The sequence below is a fragment of the Phragmites australis genome, chromosome 7 (assembly GCF_958298935.1).
Source record: "Phragmites australis chromosome 7, lpPhrAust1.1, whole genome shotgun sequence".
NCBI lineage: Eukaryota > Viridiplantae > Streptophyta > Magnoliopsida > Poales > Poaceae > Phragmites > Phragmites australis.
The window spans coordinates 38,270,140-38,283,127 of record NC_084927.1 but is presented as its reverse complement, the minus strand read 5'-3'; the positions used below and the strand labels follow the sequence as shown (position 1 = coordinate 38,283,127).

The 12,988-nt window shown below is 43.9% G+C and overlaps 2 protein-coding genes across 2 annotated transcripts; one reads left to right on the top strand and one right to left on the bottom strand.

Annotated features, from left to right (window-relative positions):
* Positions 1-30: 30 nt before the first annotated feature.
* LOC133925310 (3-isopropylmalate dehydrogenase 2, chloroplastic-like) lies at positions 31-4,881 on the bottom strand. The gene is made up of 11 exons (XM_062371227.1): positions 4,623-4,881; positions 4,401-4,530; positions 2,946-3,057; positions 2,459-2,534; positions 2,245-2,333; positions 1,917-2,003; positions 1,501-1,617; positions 1,301-1,408; positions 1,138-1,191; positions 880-1,032; positions 31-447 (listed from the first exon to the last, which is right to left on the bottom strand). The coding sequence occupies exons 1-11, from the start codon at positions 4,828-4,830 to the stop codon at positions 367-369; spliced, it is 1,215 nt and encodes a 404-aa protein (XP_062227211.1). The 5' UTR covers positions 4,831-4,881; the 3' UTR covers positions 31-366.
* Positions 4,882-4,984: 103 nt separating this feature from the next.
* On the top strand, positions 4,985-6,914 carry LOC133925308 (uncharacterized). The gene is made up of 3 exons (XM_062371224.1): positions 4,985-5,260; positions 5,347-5,435; positions 6,677-6,914. Exons 1-3 carry the CDS (start codon positions 5,068-5,070, stop codon positions 6,806-6,808), a joined length of 414 nt encoding a protein of 137 aa, XP_062227208.1. The 5' UTR covers positions 4,985-5,067; the 3' UTR covers positions 6,809-6,914.
* Positions 6,915-12,988: the final 6,074 nt, after the last annotated feature.

Genomic DNA, 12,988 nt, shown 5'->3' with positions numbered 1-12,988 from the left:
GATTATTGCCCACTCTTCAGCCTTATCAGATGTCCCGAAATCGGACAATTATCCATAGAAACTGAAAAAAACGTAGCCACAAAGATATTCTGTCAATGCCACAAGCCCAACCACTTTTTCAGCTGGCATAAAGGGAACTATCCCCTTTTGTTGGGCGAATAGATACACCATATATCATGGACAAAATTAAATTACAGGAAGTCCAACAAAGAGGCCACCATATCAATTCAGCCGTTGAAGTTTCCATACATAGGCAGAAAATAAAATCAACAGTCCAGAAGCAATATGCTCTTTCGGCAAGCTCAACTTCTAAAAAGCTTTCAACCATCTCAGTTGGCAGGGTTATAGCTTGAGTGCCAACATGTATCAGTTCACAGCAGCCACCGCCTTCTGCGACTCCACTGTCTTCAAGACTTCCTCCCCCATCCGCTTGCATCCAACCAATGTCTGCCAATAGAGAACATAAGTTTCCAAAAAAGGAGGTGAACCAAAATGCGAACACCGTTGATGCCTTGTCAAACTTGCTATCCCATTCTTCCACAACTTGGTAGGGTTTAATGTGTTTGAACCACAATGAACCAGAGCCTCTGAGCAAAATCCTATGCACCAATGAATGTTTATACCAGCATGGTTTATCTAACATGGCATAGGCCTAGCACATTCCTTACATAGGTTCATCATACAAAAAGCTGATTTCTAGGTGAGCACCAAGTACTTGAAATTTAAATATACACAACAAGAATCTTTTCCTTTTTGGCAGAGAAGGTAGGGATAAAACTTTTCCTTCAAAATAGTTTGGCAAATGTCAAATGCAAGCATAGATTTTTTTTCAAGAACAAATGCTTCATCGATAATGGCCGTGTAACAATTTTATCTTACCATTCCAGGAGAATATATGTCCCCAGTTCGGAACCCATGGTTCAGTGTTTCTGTAACTGCGACTTCAATTCTCTTTGCAGCATTTTCTTCTCCAAGGCCATAACGTAATAACATTGCAGCACTAAGAATTGTAGCTAATGGATTTGCCTTGTCCTGGACTCAACAAATAAAAAGAGAGGAAGCAAAGTTCAAACAAAGCTACACATTTAAAGTCAATCTAGCGCCGAAGAATTGTTTAGAAATAGAAGTCATCTCAACCTGCCCAGCAATATCAGGGGCAGAGCCATGAATAGGTTCAAAAAGACCAGGTCCCTGCATAGAAACAGAACGACCTCCTCAGCAGTACTCCTATATGTTAGCAGAATATAATAGCATCTATAACAATTCAGAGGACTTAAAGACATCGGAGGGAATTTGTTACCGATTCACCAACACTGGCAGATGGGAGCATTCCAATGCTTCCCGTAATCATTGATGCTTCATCAGATAATATGTCACCGAAAATGTTGTTTGTGACAATTGTGTCAAACTGCAGGGATACATGGAAGTTAGGGGGTCAACACATCCTTTTGATGCTTAGCCAGGATGCAATGAATTAATTTCATAAATGAAGCAGCAAACCTGCTTAGGATTCCTAATAAGCTGCATTGCGGCATTATCAACATACATGTGCGAGAGCTCAATGTCAGGGAATTCCGAAGCTAGGGCAGTCACCCTTTTTCTCCAAAGCATGGATGCCTACAGTAATATTGGAGTAAAGGGGTTGTATTAATTATGTGCAAAAGGAAAAAGAGAATCCAAAACCCTATACACTTTAACCTTTCAAGAGATTTTCTAGTGCCAACAAAATGCTAAAAATGATGCATAACAATAAGTGAATTAAAATAAATTCTACAGATAGAAACATCAAAACCTTAATATTTTGTAACCAAAAGATGGAGCTTCAATTCAAGTGGAAAGGATCCAGTAATATTCCACGCACAATATTACTTCAAAACAAGTTACCGAATACATTTGGGACGAGTGTAATAAGGTACCTCAAGCACATTTGCTTTGTCTACTGAGCACAGTTTCCCTCTTCTCTTGCGAGCAACCTCAAATGCAATGCGTGCAATGCGATCAATCTGGGGATGACACACACAATTCCGTCTTCACCAAGGATCAAAATTGTAACATATGAATGCCTTCTTCAATAAAATAATACAAAAAAGAAGATTTGAAAACGATCATAGAGATTCTCCCAGAAATCACATCCTCACATCTCCAATTAGTTCTGCATAGACTTGGATGCCATAGGGGATGACACTATTCGAAAATACTTTTCCAGGGGAGAGGTGGTATAATATCTAATGGAGGGTAGGTCACCTCAGAAACTGAATAAATTTCTGTATTGAAGCCAGTATCCTCTCCCTTTTCATTGGTTCCAAAACCCCTAGGTTTGCCAAAGTAGATTCCTGCCCCACAAGGAATAACATATTACTATTTGCAGACGCAAGTTTCATCAGAATGCACTAGTGAAAATCAAAATGGAAATGAAACAAAAATCAAGATACATGTATCAGAATTTAGTCCATATTACCTCCAGTGAGCTCTCTGACCACCATGATGTCAACACCTTCAGCTACCTCTTTCTTTAGTGTCGATGCATCTACTAACTACAAAAGGTGTTAGGCCAAAGAAAAAGGCAACACAGAAAGCACATTTGAGTGACACTGGCAAATTGGAACTGTGTTGTTATAACAAAGTCATATAAAATGGTAGAACAGTCTCCTCGAAATATGTATTGCCTGTACTTGTGTAATTACAACTTGAAGGAGTAAGTTCAGAATATTCATCCCATGTATTGCTTTCATGCCAGAATTTCCTTGTGTTTTTTATGCTTATTACAAATAACTGACTAGACTGTTAGATGTTACCATTCCTTTGATGGATACACAGTCACTCGGATGGAATGCAACTTAAGTGATACGCTACCTAACTGGGAATCATGGAGCAGTTAAATGACTAAACAAGCACAATATTGTTTGCAAGAATTGCATTGAAACTAAGACTTGGCGTGGGTATACCTGCGGCAACACTGCAGCTGGTCGCAGATTGGCGAACACCCCTAGCCCGGCACGGAGCTGGAGCAGCCCGGTCTCAGGCTTGAGGTGCTTCTCATTGTTATCCCACTTATACCTACAGCCACACATCACATCAAACTGCTCAAAACACAGGTGTGCACCACGAATTCCGAACAAACCAAATGCATATCGCTGCTGTTAGTTACTATTTGGTAGTTAGGATTTGTAATCCCGTACTACCATATGTATCGGGGGGGGGGGGGCTTCTTGCCCGTAAGTCTTTGTACTCTATTTATACCGTCCGAGAGGCTCAATACAATTCATCCCACACAATTTATTCTTCCTAACATGGTATCAATTTAGGTTTCGATGATAACCCTAAACCCACCGCTTCCACTTCCACCGCACCGCCCCTAGGGAGATCGATCTCCATGATCTCTGACGGGGACTGCGCAACCTGTAGCTAGGTTTCCGCAGCCGATCCTATAGATCCGCAGCCGTTTTTGCGTAGTTCAGCACCAGTAGGGCTCCTCGGTCGCACTGTCGGTACACACCCTGGTTGCCTCCTACTATTGTTGCTTTTGCCTTTTTCCCGATCAGAGATCAGGTTGTGTCGCTCCTCCGATCCGTCGATCGCTCCTCTACTTCGGACTACACTGCTCGGCTTCAACCTCTCCAGTACCTCCTCCCTCCGACGATGCTGCAGCGTGTCTGAACGTGTTCGTCGACACCATTCAAGCGCCCGTCAGCCTACCGTTGTCACACTGGATCATCATCGCCAACGTGTCATCCGCGCCATCAGCCATCACACCACCGAGCACCTACGCCCATGGCCACGTCGTCATTGCCTCTCGCCACCACCCTTCAGGTGTGGTCACGGGGTCACCGCCCGCTCGTCCTCACCACCGCCGCCAGCACCAGTCCAAGTCAGCACCGATCTACCGCAACTCCAGGCCACCGTCGCCGTCGCCCCCTCTCGGTCGAGGCCGCCGTCGCCGCCGGTCGAATCGTTGGCTAGATCACGCTGATTTTGTGTACCTATGCGCCCGTGTTCTAGGCTTGCACCCCTCTCCATGGTAACATCCACGACACACCGCTCTCAGCTACCTCGGCAACAAAAGGGCTACCATTCGCATGAGCTCCTCGTCGGTCTCCACTCCAGTCGAAACACCCGTAACACGGCAGCGTTACGACTGCAGGGGGATATCAGTCCGTCGGCTTGCTACCTTCGACTTCTTCTCCAGTTTGACCATCTGCAATGCTCCCGCTACGTTGCAGGAGGATGTTAGTGTATATTTGGTAGTTAGGATTTGTAATCATGTATCGAGGAGGCTTCTTCCTCCCTAAGTCTTTGTACTCTATTTATACCGCCCGAAAGACCCAATACAATTCATCCCACACAATCTATTCTTCTAACAGTTACTACTGGTGGTGCTGCTCAAATAACAATCCGCTCACCCTCCTATGGCGCCGAGGAGTACGGCATCAGAATCCTTGGCTGCCGCGAGCGTCTCGTCGGGGAGCGGTACGCCGGTGGCATCCAGCGCGGAGCCGCCCATCAGCTTGTCCTGGAACCGGAGCTCGACGCCTGCCGCGGAAGGAAACAAAAAAGGTCTCATCATCCTGCTAGTACTCATAGAGTTTGGAGCCAAGGCATTGGATGGTGACGAATAAGCTTGCCTTCGAGAGAGCCAGCGAGGGATAGGACGTCCTTGGCGACGGCGACCACCTCCGGGCCGATGCCGTCTCCGGGGAGCAGCGTGATGTTGTAGCTCCTCGCCGCGGATGAGCACCGGACGTTAGCCATCGGCCGCGGCCGCGCCGCCGTGGCGGCGCTCCGGCGGGAGAAGGCTAGGGTTTTGAGCGGCGTTGCCTGCAGAGCCACCATTGCTGATGCTTGCGCGCTTAGCTGTATTGTATTGTATTTGGTGATTCGTCACAATCACAATGGTGTAAATAACTACTAGTTGGGAGTGGACCCACCCCCCCCCCCCCCCCAACACACACACAAATGCAACAAAGCCCGCAGGCCCGGCCCGATTCGGCCCGGCCCATATTCGTAGTGCTGCAGGTGGGCCCACTCGAGTCGGGAACGAATCGACTCCGGACGGAGACGGGCACGACGATGGCTCCGGGGAAGCGAGGTAAGGCCAAAGGGGAGGCGGCGGCGACGGCGAAGGCCGCCACAGCCGCGAAGGCCGCCACAGCCGCGAACGCCGGCGGAGGAGGGTTCCCGGGCTGTCTTCGCCTGATGCCGCCGTCCACCGTCGCCATCTCGATCCACGCCAAGCCTGGCTCCAAGGTCGCCAACATCACAGGTCGGTCTGCCCCCACTATCGTTCTTAGTTGTCACTTCCACCCGCTCAAACCCTAACCCTGAAGCGCGTGTGAGTGGTTTTTGCAGAGATCGGGGAGGAGGCGGTCGGCGTGCAGATCGACGCGCCGGCGAGGGATGGCGAGGCCAACGCCGCGCTTGTCGACTTTATCAGCTCGGTGAGTAGTTCGTTGCAGTTGCAAAACATTAGGTCACCCCGAATTAACTTGGATTGGGTACTTCCATGTTATCCGCAAAAATCGAGCTATGGTTGTTACGATTTGCATCATCTATTGCCTGGTTTGGAAATTAGGAATGCATACTTAGGGGTTAGGACATGACTTACTCATCAGTTGTGGTCCTGACCTATTCGAAATAGGGATATTGTTGTCTGTGAAGATATTCATACTTTTAGCTTGTATTTACAGAGTGACGATCGAACATGTAACATGCTACACTTATCATTGAGCAATTATATCCCAAGTGGCAGAGTACCCTGAAGATACTGAACTAATAAAGTGTGTGCTTTCATGTAAAGATTATTCAGCTTTGGTATGTGTCCAAGAATTGAATTTCTTAAGAGCTGTTCCTTCAAATCCACCGCAAATTGTGACGGGGTTTTTTGCTCTGCGAAGGTGACTTTTAAGGTTTGATTGCTTAGTTTAAAAAAAAGTTTGATTGCTATCCACCTGAAGGAAGGCCATACTGAATAGTGATGAGTGGCCAATTTGGTACTTGAGGTTCTATTAGTTCTCACATGGATAAAGATTTCAAACTGCGCTGGTTTTGGAGCACGAAGAAAACACAGTTTTCTTTAGAGTCGTCAATGGAATGATGAATTGTTCTTTGAGCTTAAGCATGCTGTGAAAGCAATTTTTGGCTAAAACAAGGGGTTAGTTTGACTCGGTGTAAGGCTTCACTCCTTTAACTTGAGTCTGTGATTCTGCATGTAGTACAGTAAAGTAGCATTTAGAGGAGTTAGTCTTGGACATTTAAGTGTCTCATTGTGTGAGCTCTATCAAGCTGAACCGATAGGACTTAAAGTTCATATTTCATAACACTAAAATTGATGTTTCTTTAGACGTGAACAAGCCTGATCAAGTAGCTTTGATCTTATTCATTTCACTGCCAAACTGTAGTTCAAGGGGTTAAAGTCATGGAAAAAACATGGAAACAGTATCCTTGGGCACAACCCACTTGATTGAGAATAGAAGCTTAATATGAGGATTGAGTTCATCAACAAAAAGGGCAAGAAAAAAATGCAATGGATTAGACTATATTCTTCGGTCCTATTAACCTTTCATCTAGAATAATGAACTGTTGCAATCAAAATGGATGTTGTCAATGTTTGGATCATCCGAGGTTTCATTTTCTGTCGTATGTGCTATCTTAATTCTGAGAATCCCCAACAAATTTACAGGTACTTGGGGTGAAGAAAAGAGAAGTATCTATTGGCTCTGGTTCTAAATCAAGGGAGAAGGTTATACTAGTACAAGATACGACTCTTCAAGGTGTCTACGATGCTTTGAAGAAGTCCTGTAATTGTGCATGATGTATGTATGCTAAAACTGAAGTTACTTAAATGAGCATCAGCTAAATTAGCGGCCATTGTAATACATATTTGCCGTGTCAGTGCACTTCCTGGTTCCTAGTGATCATCTTCAAATTTGCGACATAAGTCTGGAAATGAGGTGACTTGGCTGAAGATTAACTAAATGGGATGTTCTCGTCCCTGTCATGAGATGTGTCATGAGATGGGCATCTGTGAATGAGATCATGACATAGGAATTCTCTTAGGCACCTTGCCAAAAATGATTTGCAGGGATGGTCTGTCATCAAACATTAAACCCTGGTATGGCTATTGGCTGGTGTGATTTTTCGTTGTCAATTGTAATCATGGCATTTCGTTGTCAGTTGTAATCAATGCTGTTGTCCCAAGAAAGAAAATAAGACCCATTAAGCCAGAGGATGCCTGGAACATAACTGGATTGGGCCTTTTGGGCTATTGCAGAGTTACTGGGTCAATTTGATTGAGACGAGAGCACTGAGTCCATGTCAGTCCTGGCAAACCAAAAAGAAAGGTCAGGCCTTGGATTGGACCCCGACTTGTTGTTACTTGTTGCTACGGTGTTAAAGTGTAAACTAATCCAAACGTACTTGGAACATTACGTACATGAGCCGAGCCGTTTCGCAACTTTTACATCCCCAGCGTTTAAAATAGGAGTATGTTGTCTACTGTCGAGTAGTATTGGCTTAGGCATTGGTGCCAAAAGTTGGAGTAAAATAGGGGCTACAAAAAAAGAAAAGAAAGAAGCTTATGCTCATCATTTGTAGCATAATACTATAGTAGTAGTGGTGTAGCCACTTGCGGCCAAGGTTCCCAATATCGTTTGAGGCTAGTCCCCAGCGATAATTGAAAATTTACGGTTATCGTGAAAACCACTCAAAATCCGATGAGAATTTGTACAAAATTCGCTTATTCAAATTTGTAATTCAGAGAAAAATCGACCGAATCGGCATTCGGTAACCACTCGAACTGGACGGTTACCGACCATATTAAACGATTTATCCAACGGTTCTCTCAATAACCGAAACTAGAAAAATCGATCGCATTTGTCAATAACTGGCCGAATTATGTGAATTTCTATGAAGTTAAAGGAAAATCGCAAAAATCATAAAAAATCACAAAAAATTAGGAAAAAAAATAGAAACAAATGTGGCATGAGATTTGCTATGTTTTGTTTAATCAGGAATAATTTTGGCATGACCTTTGCTATATTTTGGACATTTCCAAGGAAACAAATATATGCATACATTACATAAGTAACACCTCAAATTAACAAATATGTCAAATTATCCATTAAAAAGTAGAAACAAATTGTCCTTGCAATATGGCATAAACTCAGGGTCTTACCACTCATAGACCCACTAAAATAGGAGGCTTTGATTGAGTATCGGGGACATAATAGTTATACAGATACGATCCAGAACTACTCTCCATGCTATAGTTGCTGGAATAGTTCACACTATCTTGTGGTACATCATGGCCACCCTGTATGACATGTCTTTGTGAGGATGGGGACACTATGGTTCTAGTCCTATGTGGTATGCGAAAACTAACTCTCGCCAATGCATTTTAAGATTCTCCCACCATGTTAAGCTAGATAGGCAACCGTGTGTATATCTTGCAATGTCAGAACCAATGTAGCGAGACTGCTATAGCTCACTAGGTGTCATCCATTATATGAACATATCCCTTCGACGTAGAAAACTTTGAATGACAATGTCATGGTCTCTAAATTCATCAATTGATTTCAACATTAAATTTATCGTATGCGCCACATAAGACTGTCACACGATAGCAGGATACTCCCTTCTGAGAACTTAACATGCATTCTTATAATTGGACCCGTTATCAGTCACAATATGCACAATATTTTGTGATCCCATATCATTGATCACTGATCTTATCTCCTGCATAAACGAATTAACCAAATAAATATGCAAAAATTGTAATGCTAAGTTACCACCTCAATAAAACAATTACCTTGTTCAGATACTTGCATCTTGGTCGTAGCCAGTCTCACCTATGGACTTGTGAAAAAACATACGACCATTGCAATATAAAAGGAAATTAATAATACTCGTGTTCATCAGTCCAGTCCAAAAATCACACATGATGGTAACACCATACTCTGGCCATTCTAACTTTCACTTGTCAAATATCTTTTTCAATGCACTCTCGTTCTCTTTCAGATACTTACCATCTATATCCCGACCAGTTTGAGATTGGACACCCTCTCCTATTATAGAACAGATTGTCATATGTCAAAAAGAAAGAAATATGACAATAATAAATTTATTACAAACTTTATCATTCATCCTATTTATATGTTTCTTTCACTGCAACAACAAAGAATGTGTTGGCCCTTCTACCAGGAATACCTTATGTGTGAAAAAAATTGGACCATACCAAACCAATAGCTACCTTTGTATTCTTTCTCTTCGCACTCCATGACCCGGTGTCAATCCTCTGTTGCACATAGGGATGGCAATCCTACCCGCGGGTACCCAAACCCGACGGATACGAACATGGGTCTGAAATTTTACCCACATTCATGGCGGGTCGGGTGCCTGCGAATTCGTGGGTTGAGTGCGGGTATAATATTCTGCCCACAGGTATCCATGGATATACCCATCAGCACAATCAACAGGCCAACAGCCCAGCGTGCCCAATCCAAAGCTTTGAAGCCTAGCCCAATTTCCAAAGCTAACCGTAGCAGTCTGCACTCTTGCTGTTGCTAGCTTGTTGCTTCCTCCCCAATCCCCATTCCCAGCAGCCTCAGTATCGCTTGCCTAATCACCTTAGTGCAGCTCGGCTCGCCACTCCTTACCGCACGTGCGCCATCCTTGGGCGCTCAACCCGTCTCTCCCTATCGTGCACCGGTCGCCAAATCCTGGTCGATGCTCCCTGCCTTGTCGCGCGCGGCATTGTCCTCGGGCGCCCAGCCCGTCGCTCCCTGCCGCGCACCGTGATGTCGTCTCCGGCACCGCCCCAGGTCAGCCAAGTGGCCACCCTCATCTAACACCAGCCCACACCTGTTGTCCCCGCCTCCCCAAGTCCCTAGGCGCCGCCCCAGGCCTCAGCCGTTCAGCACTACCTGCCGGATTGAGGTGTGGTTGCAACTACTTGATTCGATGATTTATTTGTGTAAAACTCTGATAGATTTATTTGTGTAAAACTCTGATAGATCATTACTCCTGAATTGAAAAAAAAAATCATTCATAATAGGCTTATTCAATGAAAATTTCATCATCTTCTTGTAGAGGCAGCAAGTCACAACTGAGAAAAAAGATATTTCTGTTGCCTGTTTGAGACTTGCAACTTGTTGTTTCACTTGTTGAGTCTTACTGAGCTACTATTGTAATCAAAAGTGTTGTTTCTTGCTAAAATGCTGCTAAAGTGGTGTTGCTACTAAAAACCCGTGGGCGACTCGCGGGTTTCAGGTACCCGGCGGGAATGGGCATGGGAACGGGCAATGTTTTCTGCCCATCACTCTTCGCGGACGCGGGTTGGGTAACCAGATTTTGGTTGTGGGTCGGGCATGGATCTGCTTCGCTCAAACCCGACTTTATCTGTTGCCATCCCTAGCCTGCACAAGGGTTTTTGCTACAACAACATTATAATCCCACACACTTAGTGGCTCCCTGGTTGAAGATGCGCTCATAAGCATCCTATTTAAAAACATTGCCTCCTCTGGCACTTTCACTACCACCTCCATGCTTGTAGGAATCACCTACCCTCCTCTTGAACTCTTCCTCCTCCCTAGACTAAGCCATGGCACGCTACAGCTATTCCTTTTTCATCTCATCATTATCACTTGTCAAATCTACGTGGACAACTACCTCTTGCCTCCAAAGTCTCTCCTCAAACCTTCTATTTCTCTTATCTCTTACCCTATCAAGCTCACGCCTAAAGTAGTCACGCACATCTGGAGGTACCCTATTGCAACTTATAACATTTGTTCCACGCCTTGCCAAATGTTCTTTCAACCTTATAGCACCACTGCCTTTCTTTTCCTTCTTGCAGTAATTGCACATAAACCCCAAGATCAAGTTGTCCCCATGCTACCACACCACATCTCTATCCGTCATCGATTACTGCAAAACAACATATATCATCCTATTAGCACTCCATAAATTCCAACACCGAGTAAACATTAAACAAAATCAACTACTAGGCACTAACCAACGCTTTCGGACACTAACCAACCCTAACAATCTAAAAATGGACCATAACCGACACTAACTAGTTTGTATTGCCTCTGTTGGAAGAATAAATCTCACACTAACCAACCCTAACAACCTAAAAACGGACCATAATCGACACTAACTAGTTGTATTGTCTATGTTGGAAGAAGAAATCTCAATGTTAACCTACTAATAATAGTCTGTGAACAAAATGTATCGATCTATTTTAAAAGAACCTTCAAGCGAAATTAATTATGTCCATGCATGTTAACATGATAAACATGTACTGTCATGTTGCTAGTCATGCATAAATATCTCAACAAATAATTAACTTCACCAATATTAACTATCCTTACAAGTACAAGGTATTAATGAATCACGCAAAAAATTGCTAGGTTTTAAGCGATTACTGAACAAATCGCGTTGAAAATCGCCAGCCGTCAGGTGCTCGCTTAAGTAGTCGGTAACCGCTCCAATGCGATCGATAACCGACCCTACTTGCTTGATATGTGTGCTGTCTCCACCGGATTTGCACGGCAACGCTGCGGATTTGGGTGGTCGGGTAGTGGAGGTGAGGATTTTTCTGTGGAACGACACGAGGGCATATTGCACAACGAGGAGAAGACCTCCGACCCTCTTATCCCACTGAGGTGGTCAAAATAGACCATTTGCACTGTACATTCAGCCCATTTTAACTTTTTTCTTTTTTATTCTTTTTTGAACTATCAATGTTTGAACACATATTTTATGATACAAACGACATTTTTCTTAAAAAAATATTCACATATGGTCTTAAAATTATCTCTAGTTTTTATAGATTTTTTTATTTTTTAAAATGACTTAATATTTTAAATTCTAATTCGATAACCGATAGCAATCAATGTGGCTCGATAAGCTCGTAATCACGACAACCGCTTGATAACCGTCGCATTTTTAACCTGCTTGCGGCGCATCCAAATTGCAGCCAAAGTTGAGTGCAGGGCATGGCGCCTGCGATTGATTGGATGGGTTGTGTGTCTTGTACGAATAACTTTAATTAACCTGCCGCTCTTAAGCCGAAACAAATTATAGGTTAGTCGTGCCGACCCGGATTTAAATGTCTCAACATTCAAGCAGTGTATGCTTGATAATCGTGAACAAGCACAATGAGACGCCAAATTGCAAAAGAGCATCCACCGTTTTTGACTGAGGAGAGGAGAGGAGAGGAGAGGAGAGGAGAAAGCGGACTTGACATCTAGGCACGAATCTTAATGATAAAAACGGAGAGCTCCTGGCAGAAACCGAGGTACATGCTAGATTACTGTATGTCCCAACTTGGTCAACTTTGCATTTCCTAATCATGTTTTGGCGAGCTGGTAATGACTCCAGCTTCAACTTGGCTCACGGGTACAGGTCGCCGCGTGCTTAGAGAAGGTGAAACTTTCAAAAATAGATAACACATATCATCATATTTGTTAAAATATGATAATATATTGGTGTATTTATAAATTTAGCACTGGTATTCGGCATCTTAAACATCGAAAAATCGATTTCGATACTTAAGGTACCGAAAACTCTTGTATTTGACACTGAGGTGTCAAATATGACATTATTAACCGTATTTGGTACCTCAAGTGCCGAATACAGGTCGGCACTGCTCACGTTGTATCGTGTTGCTACTTTCGGTGCGTCCGGTCACATCGTGTCGTGTCGTTTCGCTTTTGTTGGCTTTTTGAACCTACGCTCTGCCGTGTTTGTCTATAAAATGAGAGCAGGCTGGTACGGAGTGTCAACGTGACCAAAGAGGAGACGAGCAGCGCGAGCACAGGAGGAGAGAAGATGAGAAGCAACAGCGTAGCACGTAGAGAGGAAAGCAGCGAAGGGTGAGGAGGAGGAGGAGCACGATGAGAGGAGAATCAGCCTGAAACGAGGAGGAGCAGTAGTGCGAGTTACAGTAAGTACTTAAATTATGTATTTAATTAATACTTGTAGCAATAATAAT

What these genes read in the sequence shown, in the direction of transcription:
- LOC133925310 (XM_062371227.1), bottom strand. Translation starts at nt 4,830, where the DNA reads ATGGTGGCTCTGCAGGCAACGCCGCTCAAAACCCTAGCCTTCTCCCGC. An exon ending in CAGCTGCAGTGTTGCCGCAG is followed by an intron (nt 2,535 to 2,945) that starts GTATACCCACGC and finishes CACCTTTTGTAG; the next exon opens with TTAGTAGATGCATCGACACT. An exon ending in TTATTAGGAATCCTAAGCAG is followed by an intron (nt 1,409 to 1,500) that starts GTTTGCTGCTTC and finishes GTATCCCTGCAG; the next exon opens with TTTGACACAATTGTCACAAA.
- LOC133925308 (XM_062371224.1), top strand. Translation starts at nt 5,068, where the DNA reads ATGGCTCCGGGGAAGCGAGGTAAGGCCAAAGGGGAGGCGGCGGCGACG. An exon ending in CAAGGTCGCCAACATCACAG is followed by an intron (nt 5,261 to 5,346) that starts GTCGGTCTGCCC and finishes TGGTTTTTGCAG; the next exon opens with AGATCGGGGAGGAGGCGGTC. An exon ending in TTGTCGACTTTATCAGCTCG is followed by an intron (nt 5,436 to 6,676) that starts GTGAGTAGTTCG and finishes ACAAATTTACAG; the next exon opens with GTACTTGGGGTGAAGAAAAG.